The 21,320-nt window shown below is 35.3% G+C and overlaps 1 protein-coding gene across 1 annotated transcript in view; it reads right to left on the reverse strand.

Moving 5' to 3' along the window:
• Positions 1 to 1,723: 1,723 nt before the first annotated feature.
• COL25A1 (collagen type XXV alpha 1 chain) overlaps positions 1,724 to 21,320 on the reverse strand; it is a 220,349-nt gene continuing 200,752 nt past the window's right edge. The window contains exons 30-35 of the mRNA XM_053700184.1: positions 19,598 to 19,651; positions 18,201 to 18,227; positions 17,321 to 17,374; positions 12,154 to 12,240; positions 8,231 to 8,269; positions 1,724 to 2,396 (exon numbers count right to left, since the gene is read on the reverse strand). Coding sequence (XP_053556159.1) covers positions 2,394 to 2,396; positions 8,231 to 8,269; positions 12,154 to 12,240; positions 17,321 to 17,374; positions 18,201 to 18,227; positions 19,598 to 19,651 — 264 coding nt within the window. The 3' untranslated portion in view covers positions 1,724 to 2,393. The remainder of the gene's footprint in view (positions 2,397 to 8,230; positions 8,270 to 12,153; positions 12,241 to 17,320; positions 17,375 to 18,200; positions 18,228 to 19,597; positions 19,652 to 21,320) is intronic.

A 21,320-nucleotide genomic window follows, 5' to 3' on the forward strand; every position in this document is an offset into this window, starting at 1 on the left:
TTTATTAAATGGGCATTATGCCTACAATGTAATCCATCATAAAGTGTTTAATTAAGCATAATAAAAAATGTACATTTGTTTTATATTTTTCCCAGGGATTCTATATTTTAAAGCTGAATATGTCATTTAGGGCATTAACATATATTCAAATATTTTTTTCTACTAGTATAATTTATATGAGCAATTAAATACTGGTAAATGCCTACATACATAACATACATTTTAGGAGCATTTACTATTTGAAAACTCACATTGATCTTATATCCCGGGGCAAGCTGTTAAACAGTTTGTCCAATGCTCTAAGCAAATGCTATGTAGTATGAAGCCAATTTATAGAATATTGAAGGAAACATACATCTCAGTATTTGCTTTTTAGCCTTTCTAAGGGCATTTGTTTTACACAAAACCAAGGCATTTTACAGTAAAAGCAAGCAAAATGAATAATGTGAATGTTTATTGCATGTCTTTACTATGCATAATTTAATATTTTAGATAACAATACCAAGTCTCTCATATTCATTTAAGCACAGGATTTTGATATGCTGATTTTGAACACTACATTAATAATGTTTTAGTTTTTTACATAGAATATGGATAATGTTTTTTTCTAAACATACATTTAATGCAACCATTTTACAGAGAGTAAGGTAAGCAGATTACTCTCTAATAAGAACTGCATGCTTTTTGGATATAAAACTAATGGATAACCATGCTGGGCTATGAAGTCTGTATACCATAGTTGTGCAATTCTCAAATATTTCTGGTAATTAGGCAAATAAAAAATATCAGGCCACAAGCATTTCCTAGCTAAGGATGTACAAATATAAACTTTTAAAATATCTGTTCTGTAGTTGTAAGCCATTCTGTAAAATATAAATCTGAAATAGGACATGTATAATTACAGAACACTCCATAAGAATTTCTCTATTTTGTGTTTCTGTCTCCTTTAAAAAAAATTAAAAAAAATAAACAGACATATTTTTTTCTTTTTCTCCTTTTTCAAACATATATTTAGATAGAAATTAAGAATATATTACATCTTCAACCACTGCATGAGCAGCTATTCTCACCTCGTAACCAGCTTGCTTAATGGTTAGATTGCAAACAAAAGTCTCTACACATTAATTTGGTGTAGCTGCTTAATATAAGGAAGGTTTCCACATCCAAAGACAATATAGCAATATATTATATACTGTATAAACAAAAAAAACCCTTTGGTACCCATCAAGTTGACTGTGCTTAGATATTAGATGCAAAACCAGATCTTAATGTTCACAAAAAACATTACTGGAAAAAAAATGAATAAGCAAAGTATTTATAAGTAACATACCACATGGGACATATCCATGTTTTTGTGCTGTTTGTGCAGAATTAAATAACACATACACATGAGATCATTTTATATTCTCATACTTCTTTAAGATAATTATCTCTTTATCCAAGACCACTTTATTCTTTAACAAAGTCCAGTTGGTCTTTTGCTTCCCTTTTCAATGGGACTTGACCACTTGTGCATTTACATCATACCACAGAATGCTGCCTTGCATCGGACAACTTCAAACTTTACTGTAACTCTGGGACATAACCTGTCTTCAATTTAGGTTCATCTTCTGCTTCCTGAAGATCTTTTGTAGCATAGAACAAAAAGTTGCTGAAGACAATCAGGACCAACAAGCCTAAGTACAGTAAAGGCTCATCAAGTAGGAGACCAAAGACCTGCAAATTGGGTAATATGTCTCCAAGCTTTAATAATTTCATTTTTTGGCACTCTGTTATTTCAGCTGCCTTTATCTCTTTTTGGCCACAAGCCATGGTGTTACTCCCTTGGAATAAAAAAATAAAATAATGGAATGCATTGAAAAGGCTGGTTCAGAAGTCAAAACGAGCAATCAAATAGCGTTTGAAGCTCAACCACACAGCAAGCATTTGATCACAAAACTCATGCATTTCATTAGTCCATATGAGCAGCTACAATGGCAAAAAAACAGTGACATTGATTTGCAAAAACACAAAAAAGGTCAACAGTTCCCAAAACATTTAATACTAGCTTCTGAGTTTTGGCTCCATTTGTTATGTAAACGGCTGCATGATGCTTGCCTGTATGGCATCTTAGAACCAGATGTAAAAAGTTTGTGAGCTAAGCAAATTTGGCAATAAACATTGTGATATTTCAAACTTATGAGCAGATATTCCATAGTTTTGCAGAGATCACTTGAAGTGATGACTGCTGCCAAATAACTTGTGCAGGTGAATAACGGATGCACCATGATCACGCAGAAGACCATATATATGTAAACATTTCAGTTCAATTAATTTGTTCATTTTTTTTTTTTAACTATAAATACAAACTTGAGATTAATATTTACAACTTCATGCTTGCATGGTTAGGTTCATCACTGCAAAAAAAGAGAACAAGACACAAATGGTAAATGTTTAGTAATTGTAAGATCACAAGTAGTAGCTGTTAGCGATATTCTTGGAAAAATTGGGACGGCTTTCTGTTGATTCACTATGAGAGACCTTTATTGACCTTCAGTGCTCTAACAAATCATCTGAAAAGGAAGCTCTGTGTACACAATTATACAAGTGTTTGAATTGATTTTTTTAACAAGTCTATTTTATACCCATTAATATTATCTCCATTATTCTGCAGCACAGAATTTAAGTGCCTCAGTATATCTGGGTATCAATCTAATTTGAGTTGTGTTATTTAGCTATAGATACATTAACATTTGCATGATATAAATATTTCGAGTTTGTTGCTCCTTTAAATGCAACTGTCTCATTTGTCTTATTGATTCTTTATTATTTGTATGTTGTTTTATTGTTAATAATTCTATAACAGGAGTTCTAAACTGGGGGTAATATTGGGCAAACCATTAGGGTCTTTAATAATTAAAAGTTAAAGAGCCCCTGTTCTATAAGGAAAGCACAGGAGGGACAGTAACACCACCTCACCACATATAGAGCTTGATTACAAGTAGCGCGCTATTTAGCACTTTAGTTCGCTTGCAAACAATGACTTTGGATATTGCAATTATGTTAACTTCTTCTCCATATAGACTTTAATGGAGCGTGCAAACTGGGAAAAAACTTACACTTTTCACTTGCACGCTAACCCAACACCGCATTAGACATACATCTCTAACTCAAAGGTAGTTATGAATATTTTACATTCCAATGTTCTTCGCATAGAAGAAAATGTATTTTTTGTATAATATCTATCTATACCTATATATATATATATATATATATATATATATATATATATATACAGTATATATATATGAATTAATATATATAGGTATATACAGATATATGTAATCACAGAACATTTTCCACTATGTAAAGAACATTAGAATGTAATATATTTATGATGCATACACAGTGAAACACATGATTAAATATTACAGTTGAATAAAAAAGATTTGTATTGTTTTCAGGTGTTTGAGTGGAAAGGACTGCAATGTACATATACATATGTATATAATGTATACATGTGTATCAGGCAGGTGAGGCAGTGCTTCACCTCTCATATGGGCAAAAATATATATTTTTTTATTGGCTTTAAAAAAAAAAAAAAAAAATTGCTATTTTTTTTTGTCCAGCATTTTTTTTTCACAGCTGCATGTTGCACAAGCAGGTCTGCCCACCATTACACAACATGCGACACCTACTGGATGAAAGTGGTTAAGATCATTGCATGGCCCATAACTGCTTATTTGAGGCAGTCCTATTTGGGCTGAACCAATCCAGTGAGAGGCATTAGTAAGTGGAACTTAGGGTTGGGGCTGGATGTTAAATCATATAAAACAAAACAAAAACGGAAAAAAACAACTTTAATTTATTTTGTTGCTGTCCTGTGAAGCTGCAAGCTTTGCTAAAGTGAAAAAGAGAGTTCTGTGCTACCCCTCTAAGTGCAGTGGAATGTTCCACTGTCACTTCCTTACAGAGCAGCCAGGAAGTGATGGAGACTTGCAGTGTTTTAGCCACATTTTATTAAAGTAAGTACTGCAGTGCAACCTTAGATTTTGCTGAAAGGGATTCTGATAGTGAAAATGATAATTTAATGAATGTGGTTTAGTGTTTTTTGTTTTTTTACTCTTTTACAGCAGTTTAAGGATCGTTTTTGTATTTTGTTTACGCAAAATTTACACCCAGCACCTTGCCTCTGTACTTCACACTAATTTATAGTCTCACTTTATGAACTCTCTGTAGCTCTGCTGTTTTATTACTTAAAAATGCAGTGGTCCCTCTCCCCCCCCCTTGTGTGTGTGTGTGTGTGTGTCTCTCTCTCTCTCTCTCTCTCTCTCTCTATCAATCCATCTCTCTCCTTATGTGTTGTTCTCCCCCATGGTCTCTTTCTCTCTCTGTCTCTCTTCCTCCCCCTCTGACTCTCTCATCCCTTATGTGTCTCTCTAACCCTCTGTGTGTGATTGTGTCTCTCTCTCTTTCTCTAACCCTCTATGTGTGTGATTGTGTCTCTCTCTTTCTCTAACCCTCTGTGTGTGATTGTGTCTCTCTCTCTTTCTCTCTCTCTAACCCTCTGTGTGTGATTGTGTCTCTCTCTCTTTCTCTCTCTCTAACCCTCTGTGTGTGATTGTGTCTCTCTCTCTTTCTCTCTCTCTAACCCTCTGTGTGTGATTGTGTCTCTCTCTCTCTCTAACCCTCTGTGTGTGATTGTGTCTCTCTTTCTCTCTCTCTCTAACCCTCTGTGTGTGATTGTGTCTCTCTCTCTCTAACCTTCTGTGTGTGATTGTGTTTCTCTCTCTTTCTCTAACCCTTTGTGTGTGTGATTGTGTCTCTCTCTCTCTTTCTCTAACCCTCTGTGTGTGATTGTGTCTCTCTCTCTTTCTCTAACACTCTGTGTGTGATTGTGTATCTCTCTCTTTCTCTAATCCTCTGTGTGAGATTGTGTCTCTCTCTTTCTCTCTCTCTCTAACCCTCTGTGTGTAATTGTGTCTCTCTCTCTTTCTCTCTCTCTCTCTCTAACCCTGTGTGTGATTGTGTCTCTCTCTCTTTCTATCTCTCTAACCCTCAGTGTGTGATTGTGTCTCTCTCTCTTTCTCTAACCCTCTGTGTGTGATTGTGTCTCTCTCTCTTTCTCTAACCCTCTGTGTGTGATTGTGTCTCTCTCTTTCTCTAACCCTCTGTGTGTGATTGTGTCTCTCTCTCTTTCTCTAACCCTCTGTGTGTGATTGTGTCTCTCTCTTTCTCTAACCCTCTGTGTGTGATTGTGTCTCTCTCTCTTTCTCTCTCTCTAACCCTCTGTGTGTGATTGTGTCTCTCTCTCTTTCTCTCTCTCTCTAACCCTCTGTGTGGGATTGTGTGTCTCTCTCTCTCTCTCTCTCTCTAACCCTCTGTGTGTGATTGTGTCTCTCTCTCTCTTTCTCTAACCCTTTGTGTGTGTGATTGTGTCTCTCTCTCTCTTTCTCTAACCCTCTGTGTGTGATTGTCTCTCTCTCTCTTTCTCTAACCCTCTGTGTGTGATTGTGTCTCTCTCTCTTTCTCTAACACTCTGTGTGTGATTGTGTCTCTCTCTCTTTCTCTAACCCTCTGTGTGTGATTGTGTCTCTCTCTCTTTCTCTAACACTCTGTGTGTGATTGTGTATCTCTCTCTTTCTCTAACCCTCTGTGTGTGATTGTGTCTCTCTCTCTCTAACCCTCTGTGTGTGATTGTGTCTCTCTCTCTTTCTCTCTCTCTCTAACCCTCTGTGTGTGATTGCCTCTCTCTCTCTTTCTCTAACCCTCTGTGTGTGATTGTGTCTCTCTCTCTTTCTCTAACCCTCTGTGTGTGATTGTGTCTCTCTCTTTCTCTAACCCTCTGTGTGTGATTGTGTCTCTCTCTTTTTTTCTAACCCTCTGTGTGTGATTGTCTCTCTCTTTCTCTCTCTCTCTCTCTCTCTCTAACCCTCTGTGTGTGATTGTGTCTCTCTCTCTTTCTCTCTCTCTCTCTCTAACCCTTTGTGTGATTGTGTCTCTCTCTTTCTCTAACCCTCTGTGTCTGATTGTCTCTCTCTCTTACCCTCTGTGTGTGATCGTGTCTCTCTCTCTTTCTCTCTCTCTAACCCTCTGTGTGTGATTGTGTCTCTCTCTCTTTCTCTCTCTCTAACCCTCTGTGTGTGATTGTGTCTCTCTCTCTCTCTTTCTCTCTCTCTCTAACCCTCTGTGTGTGATTCTCTCTCTCTCTCTCTCTCTCTCTAACCCTCTGTGTATGATTGTGTCTCTCTCTCTTTTTCTCTCTTTTTAACCCTCTGTGTGTGATTGTGTCTCTCTTTCTCTCTCTCTCTAACCCTCTGTGTGTGATTGTGTCTCTCTTTCTCTAACCCTCTGTATGTGATTGTGTCTCTTTCTGTCTCTCTAACCCTCTGTGTGTGATTGTGTCTCTCTCTCTTTCTCTCTCTCTAACCCTCTGTGTGTGATTGTGTCTCTCTCTCTCTTTCTCTCTCTCTAACCCTCTGTGTGTGATTGTGTCTCTCTCGCTCTCTCTCTAACCCTCTGTGTGTGATTGTGTCTCTCTTTCTCTCTCTCTAACCCTCTGTGTATGATTGTGTCTCTCTCCCTCTCTTTCTTTCTCTCTAACCCTCTGTGTGTGATTGTGTCTCTCTCCCTCTCCCCCGAGTGCTTTTCTGTGTTTCTGTCTACCTTTTATTTATTTAATTAATGAATTGGTAGTGCCATCTGATGGTGTGGCTTTATTTAAAGGGGTGGGGGTCAAGCGCCCCACCATCTTTAAATTTCACCAGCCACCACTGGATCAAGATTTTTTTATATTTACCGAATAATGAAATAATCTATAAGCATAGATTGCAGCATTAAAGTAAAAAGTATGTTTTAAACATATATTTTAATTGGGCATGGATTTCTAGATCTCATAATCAGAGCAAGCATTTTGTTATCTGGCAAGAGTTTCTGTTACAATCCTTTAGACTAAAATCAGATGTTTACTAAGTTGACCAGTTTTCCAAGACACCATTTAAAGGGACATGAAACCCATATGTTTTCTTTCATGATTTAGAAAGAGCATGCGATTTTAAATAACTTTCCAATTTACATCTAATATCTAATTTTCTTCATTCTTTTGATATCCTTTGTTGAAAATAATATCTAAATATGCTCAGTAGCTGCTGATTGGTGGCTGCACATAGATACCTCATGTGATTGGCTCACCCATGTGCATTGCTATTTCTTCAACAAAGGATATCTAAAGAATGAAGGCATATCCTAGCCACTGCCTCACCAGCCTCTGACATCACTGCACGTCACTGATGTGTATATATGTTTTTATAGATGTATATATGTATGTAAATACATATATACACATACAAACATAAATACCCATGTATACACATATATCCATATGTATATATACAAAAATGCACATACATGTATATACATGTATGTATATATCCATTATAGCCCTTTCTATTCAAATACCTTGCCATATACCATATAACTTTTAACCCTTATAATTATTTTTTTCAATATTTATGTAAATAATTTTATTAGATAGTGTATAGTGCAACACTTTATTTTAATGTAATTATGTTGGGTTTGGTGCAACGTTTTATTTAGCCATAACCCTTTATGAGAGGACTTCAGTCGCGCTAACCCAATGTGCACAAATGTAGTTTTCGCTCGTTTGTTTGCATTAACTTTCAACTTGTCAAAGTGCACAAGTCAGTGTGGGCGCAATATTTTTAATATCATGCGCCTGCTAACATTAGCATGCCACTTGTAATCTAAACCATAATAATTTACTGCTATTGTACATATTACCACTACAAGGTTTGGTAATCAGAACATGAGGCAATTAATTCACTAGCTGAACATAATTATCAAATGGATGATTCAGCTTAGTTCTGTGACATTCAGAATATGCTCAGGGTTTCATAAATAAGTAAATAAGAGGGAAAATATAATGAAAATAGTAACATGAAATAACTGCCTCTCATAAGGAAAAGATATAAAAAAAACTCTGTAATGTTTGTGGTCCAGAGGGACTACATTTTGATATCCTTTATTTTTGTAGAGTTTTCATACATTCTGAAAACTCAAAACAGGCTGATTTGAACAGCATAATTCTTAAAAAAAAATCAGACCATTTATGTAAGAACCAAGTAGCCAGGTAATTTATTAGAAGGAATCATGCACTATAACTAGAACATGGTTAGTCAGCACTCCAATTAGAGTTGTCTATAATTTAATTATATAATAAGCCTGGGCTTACCTTTTGCCAACAGCCAGGCATTGGAAGTCCATCAGGTCCCTGTTTTAAACATAGAAATATGCAAGATCACAAATTAAAATATGTGAGAAATTAGGAAATAAAATATTTATTTTAAACTATGGTTATAGTACACTATAGCTGCATTTTACTTACTATAAAAATCATTAACATGAAATCAAAATATGATAAGTCACTTACTGAAGCTATGCATAAGGATTTTGTTTAATTTACTTGTACAATTTACCAACTAATCCATATCATCTTAATCAGAGGAACACCCAGACTTGTATTATTAAAAAATATTGGCAATCAGAAGCTTGGCTTTCAGGTGAACCACCTTTTAATTATAATGATGCTCATGGCAAAATATTGTCAACAACAAGCACCTAGGACTTAGTTTAGTAGCAATAAAAAAGTCTAAAATGTTCGATCTTAAAGGGACAGTGTACTGTAAAATTGTTTTTATTTTAATGTGTTTCTAATGACTTGTTATACCAGCTGCAGAGTATAAAATGTATCTTAAAGTATTCCTTTTTGTTTATTTTTGAAATAGCTGGTTTTGCTCTTTGAAACCACAACACATCAAAATGGGTGGAGCTTTCAGGGAAATCAGGTTACAATTGTTTAATCCTTTCTGTACACACAATTGCTTTGTTATAGTGTCTCTGTTTGTAAACCAAAGTCCAATACTTAGACAGAACAATTGAAAATTAAAATTCTATTGCTTATCTCTAATTTCTTCTGCTAGCTATGTTTAAAAAGCTTTTCTTTAGCCTAAAAGAAACTTTTAGTATAGATAGGAATACCACAGGCAAAATCACCTATTATTATTTATCCAGCAGGTAAAATGGATAATTGGAAATAAATTAAAGGGTAGAAACATATAGGTATACTCTCCCTTTAAAGGGAGGCCAGCACCTCAAAGTTGCCTGTTTTTCATTTTTACACATTCATATTTCTGGTAAACCAGCATGGATAAAGTTTGTTCTAAATCCAGAATTCCCTTAAATAATTATGGGGATGTTCTACCTACAAGCATTAGGTTAAGGTGGATTGTTGGTCTTCTCTTGCAAAAATCTGATCTCTTATGGAGTGAGGTGATAATCAGATTATGAGTGGAGTGCGAATTAACACACTCACTTGAGCGTTAACTGCGCTAGAAGTTCGCTTTTTGCACTTGTCGGGATGCACTGTTATTATGAGTTAAAAGTAAACTGTTTTTACTCACGCACTAACTCGACAAGTGCAAAAAAGACAAACTTAGAATATTGCTTGTGCGGTCACGTATTCCCCCATAGAAATCAATGGAGCAAAAAAAGTGGAAAGAAAACCTAACACCCTACTCGCGCGCAAACCCGATCGCATATTCTCATGTGCGCTAAACCGACATGAAAATATGAATAGGTAGGTTTTTTTTCCACTTTTTTGCTCCATTGACTTCAATGGGGAAATATGTGAATGCGCATTTGATAAAAGTTCGGCTTTTTGCGCTCATTGGGTTAGTGCATGAGCAAAAACAGTTTACTTTCAACTCATAATGCCAGAACAACACGATGAGCGCAAAAATCTGAACTTCTAGTGCAGTTAACGCTTGAGTGGGAGCGTTAACACTTTACTCGTAATCTAGCCCTTAATATTTAGCTTTCTGATTAAATTTGTGCACCCGAAATGTTATGGTTAGGACCACCATGACAGATTTCTGTTCACCTTATTTGATATATAATTATTCAGAGAAAAATGTATCTATTCCTGTCAAAAATGCGCTATGTATCTTTTCCCTGTCCTTAAAAAAAAAAAAAAAATATGATATCCGGTGCACAGCAGCTGAAACAAAAATAATGAAAGTATATGTTTGTAGTTGGCTCCAGGCCTCTATGTCTCAAGAACATCCTATTAAGTATTAAGAATATCTGTAAACACAAGGATATCTGTAAACATTGCAATCCAAGGTGCTTGAAGTGCATTAGTTTATGTCTTTTATTCGAATTGCTTTAAACCTAATTCACTTCTCTAATTTGCCATCTGTCACCAAATTGGGGGTTTCATTTTCTGGTTGTACCTCTGACATCATTCCATGCAGCAGCAGCACACTCACACCAACCTATCTTAGCTTTTGGATGAGCCATTTGTTTTTAAGAAATGTACATGGCTGGTTTCATGAGCTGGTGACTAAAATGACCTGCCCTTTTTATCTAGAGGTTACTGTTAACTGTGATAATATAATGATGTATGTAATAAAAAAAAACTCTTCATCATCATTCACAGAATTGTTTTACTGAAAAGTACATGTGAATATGCTTTGTCAGCTGATTACTCATTATAATTTACTGCCAAGTTGGTTTTATTGTGTTTGTGTATTTATGTTTCGTAAAAAGGTCTCCCAGGGTGAACTGATAGATTTTTTTTATGATGTGCTGTTTGAGACATATAATAATACAATTATTAAAAACTGTTGACCAATCTCTTTATTTTACATAAATAATAACAATATTATTTAATCTGTAATAGTGCCTTTCAAATCAACATGTAATCAGTATTCTCCAGATAAAAATGACATTCTCCAGATTTCAATGACATATAAAACAGATATGTTTTTGTGCAGTTTGCATGCTCCATTTTTCCCCAGTAGTGTACTAAGAATGTGGCCCTATATTTTCTGTATGACATAAAACACATAAATTCGATACTCTACCTTCTTTTTGTTTCTGGAGAAATAACAAAACAGACATACAACAAACCATTGAACTATTCAATTTTGTAAACTTACTCAACTTCTTGAATGTATATATTTTGTTCCCTCAATAATTTGACTGGGAATAAAATAGCATATTCTCTGACCATTTTTTGTGTTTGCCATATTGGTACAAGGAAGGGATTACTAGTATATTTTTTAGTATGGGCAGGACTTAAAGATTCATGCTGAGATGAGGAGAGGAAGCTTTGGAAATAACTGCAGGAAAAGTCCAGTAAGTTTGAGAGGGAAACTATTACATTATTTTGAAGGGTGTAAATATAAGAAGGATGAGAGGGATCGGGCTGCAGGCTATTACCTCTCTAGATAAATTGACTCTATAAATTGTTGATTGTCGATAAAGTTTTATCTGAATTGCAGGTAAAAAGCTGCTAAAGTAGATTATTTCCAGTGGTTATCCATTTAACTGCAGGGTTATATGTGTTTAAGTGGGCAAACACTTGCTTGCTACTAAAATATTCTGAGGAAAAATATGGTTGAAGGACAGACGGCATGAGCATGTGGATGGATTAGAAAAAGGATAGGAAGATCTCTTGTTTACCAGTACAGCAGAAACTCCATTCATGCAGGAGCATGCAAATTGTTTGTAATGCAAATCTTCCTTTGCATTGGGTGTTAATAAGACAATGACTAACATGCAGGGTCGATAGGAAAGATAAATACTGTACCAATTGGCAAGGGGCATCCAGCCCATCTAGGCCAGGCTGGCCCGGTTCCCCTTTTTCCCCCTTTAATCCACGGAAACCCTGTTTGTAAAGATTAACTTGCAGTGTTACTTACAATGATAAACCTTCAGTGCTAACTCACCTGTATTAAAACCAAAATAAAAGGAAAAAAATAAGGAAATGAGCAAAAAAGTATGCACCAGGTTTAGGCATGCAAAGTGGTTATAACAGGAAGCAATAATATGCTTATTTTACCAGTGATGATTTTATTTAGCTGAGGTATATTTAACTGAGATCTACTTGCACAGACGGAACAATTACGAAGTTTATGAATACTTCAAACGTCACCGAAAAGAAGGCGGTAGACATTCACTTCTTGATTTCAATCTCTTGCTATCTCAAAGGATATAATATTAGCAGACCACATAGCATACCTGAGTGCTAAATGTTTGCTCATTTCCGTCACATTAGAATAACAGCAACTTGATCAGTTTACTAAGACATACCAACGGGCAAGGTGCATCTAATCCAGGAGCACCCTGTTCTCCTTTCTCCCCTTTAGGCCCTTTTTTGCCTTTCTTTCCCTTTTCCCCCTGTGGATGCAATGATTTGGACAAAAAAAATATGGCTTGAATCAAATATTTTATCCAATGGAGGGCTTGAAGTGACATTTACCAATTACGCTTTCTAATGCTGAGGACAGCTCTGCTTTGAGATGAATAGAAAAAGTAGTTCAATTGCCCTGCAAAGAAGATTCTTCTTGTGTGAAGGCAAAAAGGTAAACATTTTAATTTATTAAAGCAGGTTTTGTTATTTACAGGTCTCTAAAAAAAACACACATAGTGTTGAGTGTTAGAAGATTTTGTTAAAAGGGTTCTCCCAAGAAAAACAAAACAGAAACACTCAGTTATAATTCCTTACAAATGAGTGAGGTAGACTCTCAAAAAGTTTACAGCTTAGATGAGAGATCCATCTGAAAATAATTAATCAATACTACAAATACCCTCAGAGGAGAGGTTTATAAAAATGCAATTTTGACTGTCACTAGGATCCTGATGATCAAAATAAAATTTTTAGTTTAGTTATCTAAAGCTCTTTGCTTTGTCAAGATTGTCTACCAAGTCTCATCAGTACCGTGAGGGCCCTCAAATAATATTAGAAAGTAGAATTTGATTGTGAGAGCTGTTTATCTTGCTATGTAGGGTTCTGGATGTGAAGCATAGACATCTACATTACAATATAATGCTAAAAAAACAAACCTTTTCTTTGATGTCTCTTCATGTCAGTAAGTTTTTGATCATGAGACCCCTTGAGTTATACTCCTCTATTTTTTTGTTCACAAATATAGAAATAGAGTACAAATAATTACACAATGAAGTCTGAGTTTGTTTATATTTAAAGTTTGTACTTAAGTATCCACCTTAGACTTCATATTTTTCTTTTACATTGTATTAAGTATACTTTGTACTGTATTTTATGATGTAATCTATTTAGGGTTTGGATTTTGTTCTTTGTGTACAGCAGTGTAGGTAACATTCAGATACTAAATTAAGAAAATATGTTATATTTTTATAAGTATCTTTTGGATATCCTCATCATTTGTCACATGTGAAGTGAGCCTGTGTCACTGAACAGGGTAGACAGGGTTGTGTGTGCTCAACCAGCTTTCATCATATTCTCTGAAGTACTTAAACATTGCAGTTTGATTTGGGAATATCAAGTGTTCCCATGTTAATCTTACTGCCCTCTTTGAGATTCTGCATTTTAAATAACCCAGTACTTTCTATGGAAGCAGTTTATTGTTTAAGGGACTTCCATGTTCACCCCAATTTCTTAAACAATTCAGAGAGGTCTTTCCCTATGAGGTCTGCAACTTTATTTTTATCTGAGCTGAGGAAATAAGGGACTTTTTATCAGACACCTAAAAGAAGCCATTTTAGTAATTACAAATTGTTTTTGACTGATTTGGAGACCCAAGTAAGGAATTATATTGAGTATCGTTTTTTTGCCGCCGGCAGAAACGCTCTGTATGTTTTTTTATTTAAAAAAAATTAGGATGGTTCCAAAAATAAAACAATAACAATAATGTATACCATATTTTGAGAATTGTGGAAGATGGAGATAAATGTCTTTCATACCCATCATTGATATGTTGGTATTATTTTTTAAATAAAACAGGGGAAACAATATATATACAGTTATATATACTAATAGAAAGGGAGGGAAACACCACAAATTAGTTTAACACTGCATAGCAGTCAAGGGTAAGAGGGGGTATTTATTTAGAGATTGTTGCACAGTTGAAAGCGCACTTTACAGTGCTACAAAGTGGATTTACTCATAATTCAACCCACATTCTCTTTAACTTGAACTGAGCAGCTATCTCACAAATAAACCTGTTAAGTCACTAAAGGGAGGCTTTGTTTTAAGGAAACAAAATTAAAGGAGGAGAAGTTGCAGGGAATAATAGCAGAAGTTGAAGTAGGAGAAGGGAATGCATCTCTGGAAAGAAACAGGTAAATCAAGACATTAGGCATTCTCAAGGAAGCACAAACACATGGTTTTTCACAAATAACACATGAATATGACATGGCAGAAGAATGAAAAACAAAAATCAGTTATGGAATAAAATGGTAAAATCTATTTCTTAAAGCAGCTAAATAGAGACAGCGTCATTGTGTTTCAGATAACCATTTCTAATATTACAAGCTCGTTAAAATTGCTTACGACTTTCCTGTGTGCCAACAAGTGTTACAGTAGTTAAATAGATCACCCCATCATTTGTAATATTTAGATTAAATTAATTATAGTAACCGAAGAATTTCCTTTTATACAACACACTTTTACCTAGACATGTTATATTCACCACATTTCTGTGGTTACCCTTTTAGCGAATGTAATATAAACTATTTAGTACTTTTGTGTTCATATATTATAATAAACCCTAGTAAAGACACTACCACTGGTTGAAAGGCAAATACCAAACATTGGACAATCATGCATAGTGAAAAATAGGCTTTATACTTTGATTCTTTCTTTTGCCTAGCATTAATGTATTATACCCCTAATGATAGTAGTATTTTTACTGCCCTAGAGAGACACAGCAGTACACTGGATACACTGGTACTGCTGTGACAGTCTGATAACAGGAGAATAGTCTGAAGAAAAGCCAAGGGCCTGAATATCAGGGAGCAGTCTGATCAATCACCAAACACAGGTGTAATCCAGAAGACTAGTCAGAAGACAAGCCAAGTTCAGTATACCAGGGAAGCAGTCTGATCATATACCAAACACAGGGGAAATCCAGGAGAATGGTCCCTAGACAAGCCAAGTTCATATGCCAGGAGAAAACAGCAGGAAACCAGAAGGCAGAACTGAGACACAAAACAATGAACCACAATGTCAAGGCAGGGTGTGGTCTGAGAAATAGCCTTTATAGTAGTGCTGATATGGTAACTGCCTGCAGCTGGCAGGCATATGGAGCTAAAGAGCACAGCCAGTGCAGGCAACAGGTCTCCAAGGGATGCCCCTTGCCAACTGACTCAAAGATAAGGCAACAAGCTGCAATCCAGGAGTCCCAACTTCAATCCTGGGTATGGGCATGACACTTACTTCATCATAATCACTAATAAAAATTTGTTTGACATGATCTATTTCTCATAAAGCCATGCTGATTTGAACACATCATCTTGTTTTTCACAAATATACTCTTGAATATTTTTTTACCTTAAAATACCTTCCAGTATATTCCCCACTATTAGTGTCAGGCTTACTGGTCTATAGCTTCCTGGATCTGCCCTGCTTACCATTTTAAAAAGAGGCATCACATCAGCTTTACAGCAGTCCTGGAGTACCATGCTGAGGAAAACAAGTCTTGAAAAATTAAGAACAGAGGTTTGGTTATGCAGTGCCCTTAGAACCCTTGGGTGTATTCCATCCAAACCTGGAGTTTGATTTAATTTGATATTGTTTAGTTTTTCCTGATATAATCTAGAGATAACCTAGTTATTTGTATGGGCTTGTTGTTGTTCTAGCTTGTTTTACTGCCTCTCCCATTGTTTGCTCTCTTATGTATACTAAAGCAAAGAAATGGTGTAGCACCTCAACCTTGCAGAAATCATGGTGTTGAGGAATATACTGTATATGCTGTAAGTCAGTTCTTAAGACATATATTTCTGTCCCTGTGCACTTTTTGCCTTTATGTGTATCTTCGGTCACTAAGACTGGTTTGTTTGCATTGCTCTGTATAAGATAAGAAATTACATACAATGAAGCAGCAAAAATTTCACTTGATGGTGTTTAATTTAATTACATGTTTTACTTGTTTATGTGCCTGGGCAAGTTGTGTGTTTGCTCATTACAATGAGATTTAACCTGCCACAAAATAGCATGGGAAGCTATAAGTATAAAGTAAGAAAAAATGCCTCAGGTACACTTTATGTAATGTTATAATAAAAAATAATATCTCCTGTTGGCTAATTGCCAGTTGTTAAAAGAAAATTCGAGCAGATTTTCTATTTTTTTAATGTGTAACACAGTACATTAAAGTTGTAGATTCCCTGTAAAAAATAAATACGTATAGTAGCAAATTAAGTAAATAATTAGAGAGAAACTATTTTTTTTTCTACACTGAATCTTCTAATTGCATGTATGACTTCACTTCAACTATAATATTGCATTGAAAATCTTGCAGAGAAAATCTCAGGATCTCTTTTAAAGCAAAGCACAAATATTAACTGTCGGATTACGTAAAAAGTAAACACACATTATCATTGTGTGGGCGGACATGATCTGCTGTAGCGGATCATTTCTGCCGCACATCGATAAATGCCGACAGCATGTGCTGTCAACATTTATCATTGCACAAGCATTTCTCGTAAAAATGCTTGTGCAAAACCGCCCCCCTGCACATTCACGGCCAATCGGGGGCTAACAGGGGGTGTCAATCATCTCGATCGTATTCGATTGGGATGATTGCTGTCCGTCACCTCAGAGGTGAAGGAGCAGTGGTCTTAAGACTGCTGCTTCTTAACTTCAGTTTCATCCGCTGCTTGATAAATCTACCCCTAAATTTTAATTAATTGGTTTTAACCCTTAGAGTGGTACTGGTGAAGAGCTGACATCTGATGGGTTAACCTTCACTCTAGATCAAATCTCAACCCTAACCTTACCACGAAAATAGCAGTCATTATGGGCATCCACACAAAAAAATCCATGGGAGGAGCAATAAAAAAAAAAAAAACCCCAAACACAATATTTGTAGTTGAGTATCATTTTAAAATAGTGGCTCACAGGCATTAAAAGAGCAATTCAAGTGAACTCTAATGCTTAGATATAAAGAACTAAATTCCAGAAGGATTTGCTCCCTGTTAGCCACCTGCAGACACACATGACCCTGGACACCCAGTAATATTAGAGTGCAGTATTGCACAATACTACTGGGGACACATTGAGGACATTGCAGTCTTTATATGTTTAGGTCTTTACATTGAATGTGGACACCTAAGCTGGACAATGCATTAAACATTTGCGGCAACAAATTTTCAGTTAAATTAATGAAGATTTAGAGCTGCTAAATTAACAATTCAACGTGTAAATTGGCACACAGGACAAGGTCAGGACAGATAACAAAGCAGCTTGCAAATTTAGCATTCAATTAGCACTTCAAGTCACCTTTTCTCCCCTTTCTCCGGGGTCACCTTTCTCTCCTCGAGGACCAGGAAAGCCCTGAAAAAATATACAAGAAAACCTTGTCTGACTGGCTAATAGTCATGCACTATATTGATTAGGGTTAGTACTCTTTATGTCTTGGTTTAAAGTTATTGCAGATAATAAGTTGAAAAACTATGAGTCAAGATTTAAATCCCACCGTTCCTTTGCTACCAGGATTCATGTGTGTGCCTGTATATATATATATATATATATATATATATATATATATCATTTTTATTTTTTTTATACACATACAGTACATACACACAGAGAAATGGGACTGGTAATTTCTAATAGTCCACTAGTCTGTCCACTAGTCTAAGTCGAGTAAGAATTAGTATATATATATATATATATATATTATATATATATATATATATATATATATAAACACACACACACACATTTTCAAGTATGGATTTATATTCTTTTTTTCCACAGTTGGTACTAACTTGCACTCAAGATGTTAAATATCTGCTAGGCATTTTGTTATGTCTTATATTTGGGGGATGCAAAATACAAGTTCTATGGTTCCTCCACAGTTGGCTTTTGTATGGAAAGTAAAAATTATATTTTCTCACAGTGTGAACTAAGTACTTAACCTTACATTTTAGTTTGATTTTCTTTATATACGTATCCTCAAAACTGTTTTAATATATTTGCAACTAACCAATAGTAAGTTTGTGTATTTGTGATGGCCAAATATAATGAAAATATGAAAAATTAAGAAATTATGAGAAATAAAATTGTATGAAAATGAAATGTTTTAAAGGTGCACACATGAAACATGCACATAAATGTATTCATAGTTTTCCCATGAATAAATTACTAAATTACTTACGTCTAGACCAGGTTCTCCATCTTTCCCCTGAAAAATATTACACAGATGTTTAGAATGATTTAAGAGTCTTGAAGATTCTCGATTGGTTCCTTGTACATCATTAATATGGATGAGATAATATCTGCTTTATGAAATTTAAATGACAGAACAAATATTCCCTTTCACATTTGTTCTCACATTAACATGTTTTTATAGAATAAATAACAATCAAATATTGAATGTAGCATCTGAATATTTGATAGTGATTTTATTTACTTTGAGCTTTTAGGCCAACATTCATCCCTTTTAAAACATTTCCCCATCCCTAGTCATTCAGATACATATAACCTAAAGTCAAGTTCAAGGAGAATTAACATTCTGGAGTGCAATTACCTCTTATCTGTTGGTTTGTCAGAAGAGCTAAATGTATAAATAATGTAGAGTGTGTTTTAAAAGATTAGCAGTTAAAGTTGACTTTAGTTATTTAAGTTAAAGTTGATTTAAGAGCAATATTTGAAATGAAAGGGTTTATTAGTGAATTGTTTTTCTTTCCATTCCACTATACCTACAACAGGGACTCTTGCGGATGCCTCCAGTATGCTGTTCCTTGCTCTTCTATGTGTCACTCATATATTTGCGTCCCCATTGCCTTGAATTTGTCATCTATGTTTGTCCTTTAATTTTTCATTGCACCTGACTCCTTGCCCTTGGTCTCTGCCAGTCCCTATTATTTCTCATCTTCCATGTGTCCTTCTTTCTATTGGGATTTTCTTCATCTTTGACTATGTCTCCTGTACTCATTACCTTTCTGTGTCCCTTTTACACTAGTTATGGTGCCCTTTCTCCATAGATTTTTACCCTTTTCAATAAAAAATCCAGAGTTGTAATCCGTTCATTTTAACCCAATATTTCAGAGACCAGTGGACGCAGACTAGATATAAAATGTGTGGGTGCAAAAAAGTTGACCACAAAGTTAAATATCAAGGGAGAAGAAGTAAAATTTGGCAAACTTATTTTATAATGCTTATTTTCAACCTTTTTGTAAATCTTATGTTTAAGTCCTTTACCTCTTTCCATGTCCTGCATAGAGTGCTATATATGTAAAAAAAAAAAAGGCACCATTTTGTACATTCAGGGCATCTGGCACCTTTATAGTTTGGGGTTGCTATAGCAATAAACAAAAGATATATTTAACCACAGTATTCCCTGGAAGTGCCATTAGAGGGCCGGCTGAATAGCTCAATAAAAGCTTCTTCTTATGGGAATGCAGCCAGTGAATAGAAAATGGCTCAATAATCTGAGATATATAAACCTCAACATATTTGTAATGTTTCAAAATGAATAAAAAATGTACCTCAAAATGTATAATGTATCAAAGATAAACATCTGATAACTATTTGACAAAAACTATGACTTACAGGTAAACCATAGGGTCCTCTTGGTCCTGGGTCACCAACAGACCCTTTTTCCCCCTGTAAGAAACGTACAAGAAAAATTACTATCCAATGCTTTGTGTGTGCTCAGAAAGCAATTTTGTTTTTTGCTGTGTTAACCAGTTTGAGTACCTACATTGAAGGGACAGTCTAAACCTTAAGCATCTTAAAGTCTTATCTTATGCAAATAGCCTCCTGCAACCCTTTCTATATCATGCAGCAGGAATGGTAAAAAAGTTATTTAAAATTAATATTGTTTCTGGCCACTTTGAAATGGCTGCCAAGCTCTGCCCACTGATGACAATCCGGGAAGCATAAAACGCTCACTACTCACAAAAGACTCATTAGTTGTATTCAACAGACTTTCAATGCTATTCAGCAGGGTGCCTAGTTGTGGCCCAAATTGTGATGTCATCGGTGGGCGGAGCTTGGCAGCCATTTCAAAGTGACCAGAAACAAATATTAATTTTAAAATATCTTTTTACTGTTCCTGCTGCATAATATAGACAGGGGTGCAGGAGGATATTTGCACTTAATATAAGGTAAGACTTTTAAGATAACTAAGGTATAGACTGTGAATTTAAGTGATGGTAGTCTTTAGCTAATCAAATGCCATATATGTCATCTTTGCTATTAAAAAAGTATATGTGCACTTTTTTTGTATCTATCCGTAAAAAGCGTTACATTTAAACCACTACACGTTTCAAGGACAAATCACCTGATGGAGAAGATTTCTTCTTGAAACACGTACTGGTTTCTGGAGGATACACCAGCCGGTGACTCTGTGTTTGGACTGCAGTTTGCTATTTTGTAGCTTAGAGACTTCCATGCTTAAGCTTTTCAAGTGCAAGTATCAACTATTGTTTTACATTGTGTTTAGAATGGTTTTCTGTTTAGTAGTAATTATTATTTATAAGCAGCTGCAACCCTATAATACAATTTTTAGTAACCATCTATAGAGGTAATTTTTATCAAATTTTCTTTTTGGACTGAAACTATAACAACATTTTCTATGTTGTCCAAATATTTTTTTAAGATATATTTCTCAAAAAATAGGTGCTCTCATATTAGGTATCCCTATTGTTCTATAAAAAATGTAATTAAACTGTAAATGCTTCAGTTAAGGAGAATAAAACAACATTGCAATATACATTTAAAAAAAATATATGCTTTAACAGTAAACACATCAGAAAATTGTGCTTGTTCTGCTAACTTCAGAAAGGCTGGAATGCTACTGACATACTGAAAGGGGAATTGTGGTACAGAAACAAAATACTCTGATTTGTTAGAACATTTTCACAAGCAGACAACAATCAGACTCTACTGGCTAGATTCTCTAAAGCTCTGATCTGCTGGGATTCTATAAGATGCTTCGTTAGTATTATGAGGCCTCAGGTATTTTTTAAAGGCAATTTTACCTCAGAAACTGTGCATGTCATTAAAGGGAGTTCACTAATATGCTGTATGTTAAGGAGCGACATTTATTCAGTAAAATAAGCTGATATCTCTCCATGCTTGTCATTTTTTTAGAATTGGGCCATATGTGTTTAACCCCCACAAAATATTTATACACATGGGTGAAGTCCTGCTCTGGAGCCACAAGCATTACAGTTCCTTAGCTGAGCACAAGCAGTGATTTGTGTGGTTGTCCCACTACCCCTGCTGATTGTCTTACTGGCTGTGTCCTGTTCAGGACCAACAATTCTCT

This window comes from Bombina bombina, chromosome 2 (assembly GCF_027579735.1).
Source record: "Bombina bombina isolate aBomBom1 chromosome 2, aBomBom1.pri, whole genome shotgun sequence".
Taxonomy (NCBI): domain Eukaryota; kingdom Metazoa; phylum Chordata; class Amphibia; order Anura; family Bombinatoridae; genus Bombina; species Bombina bombina.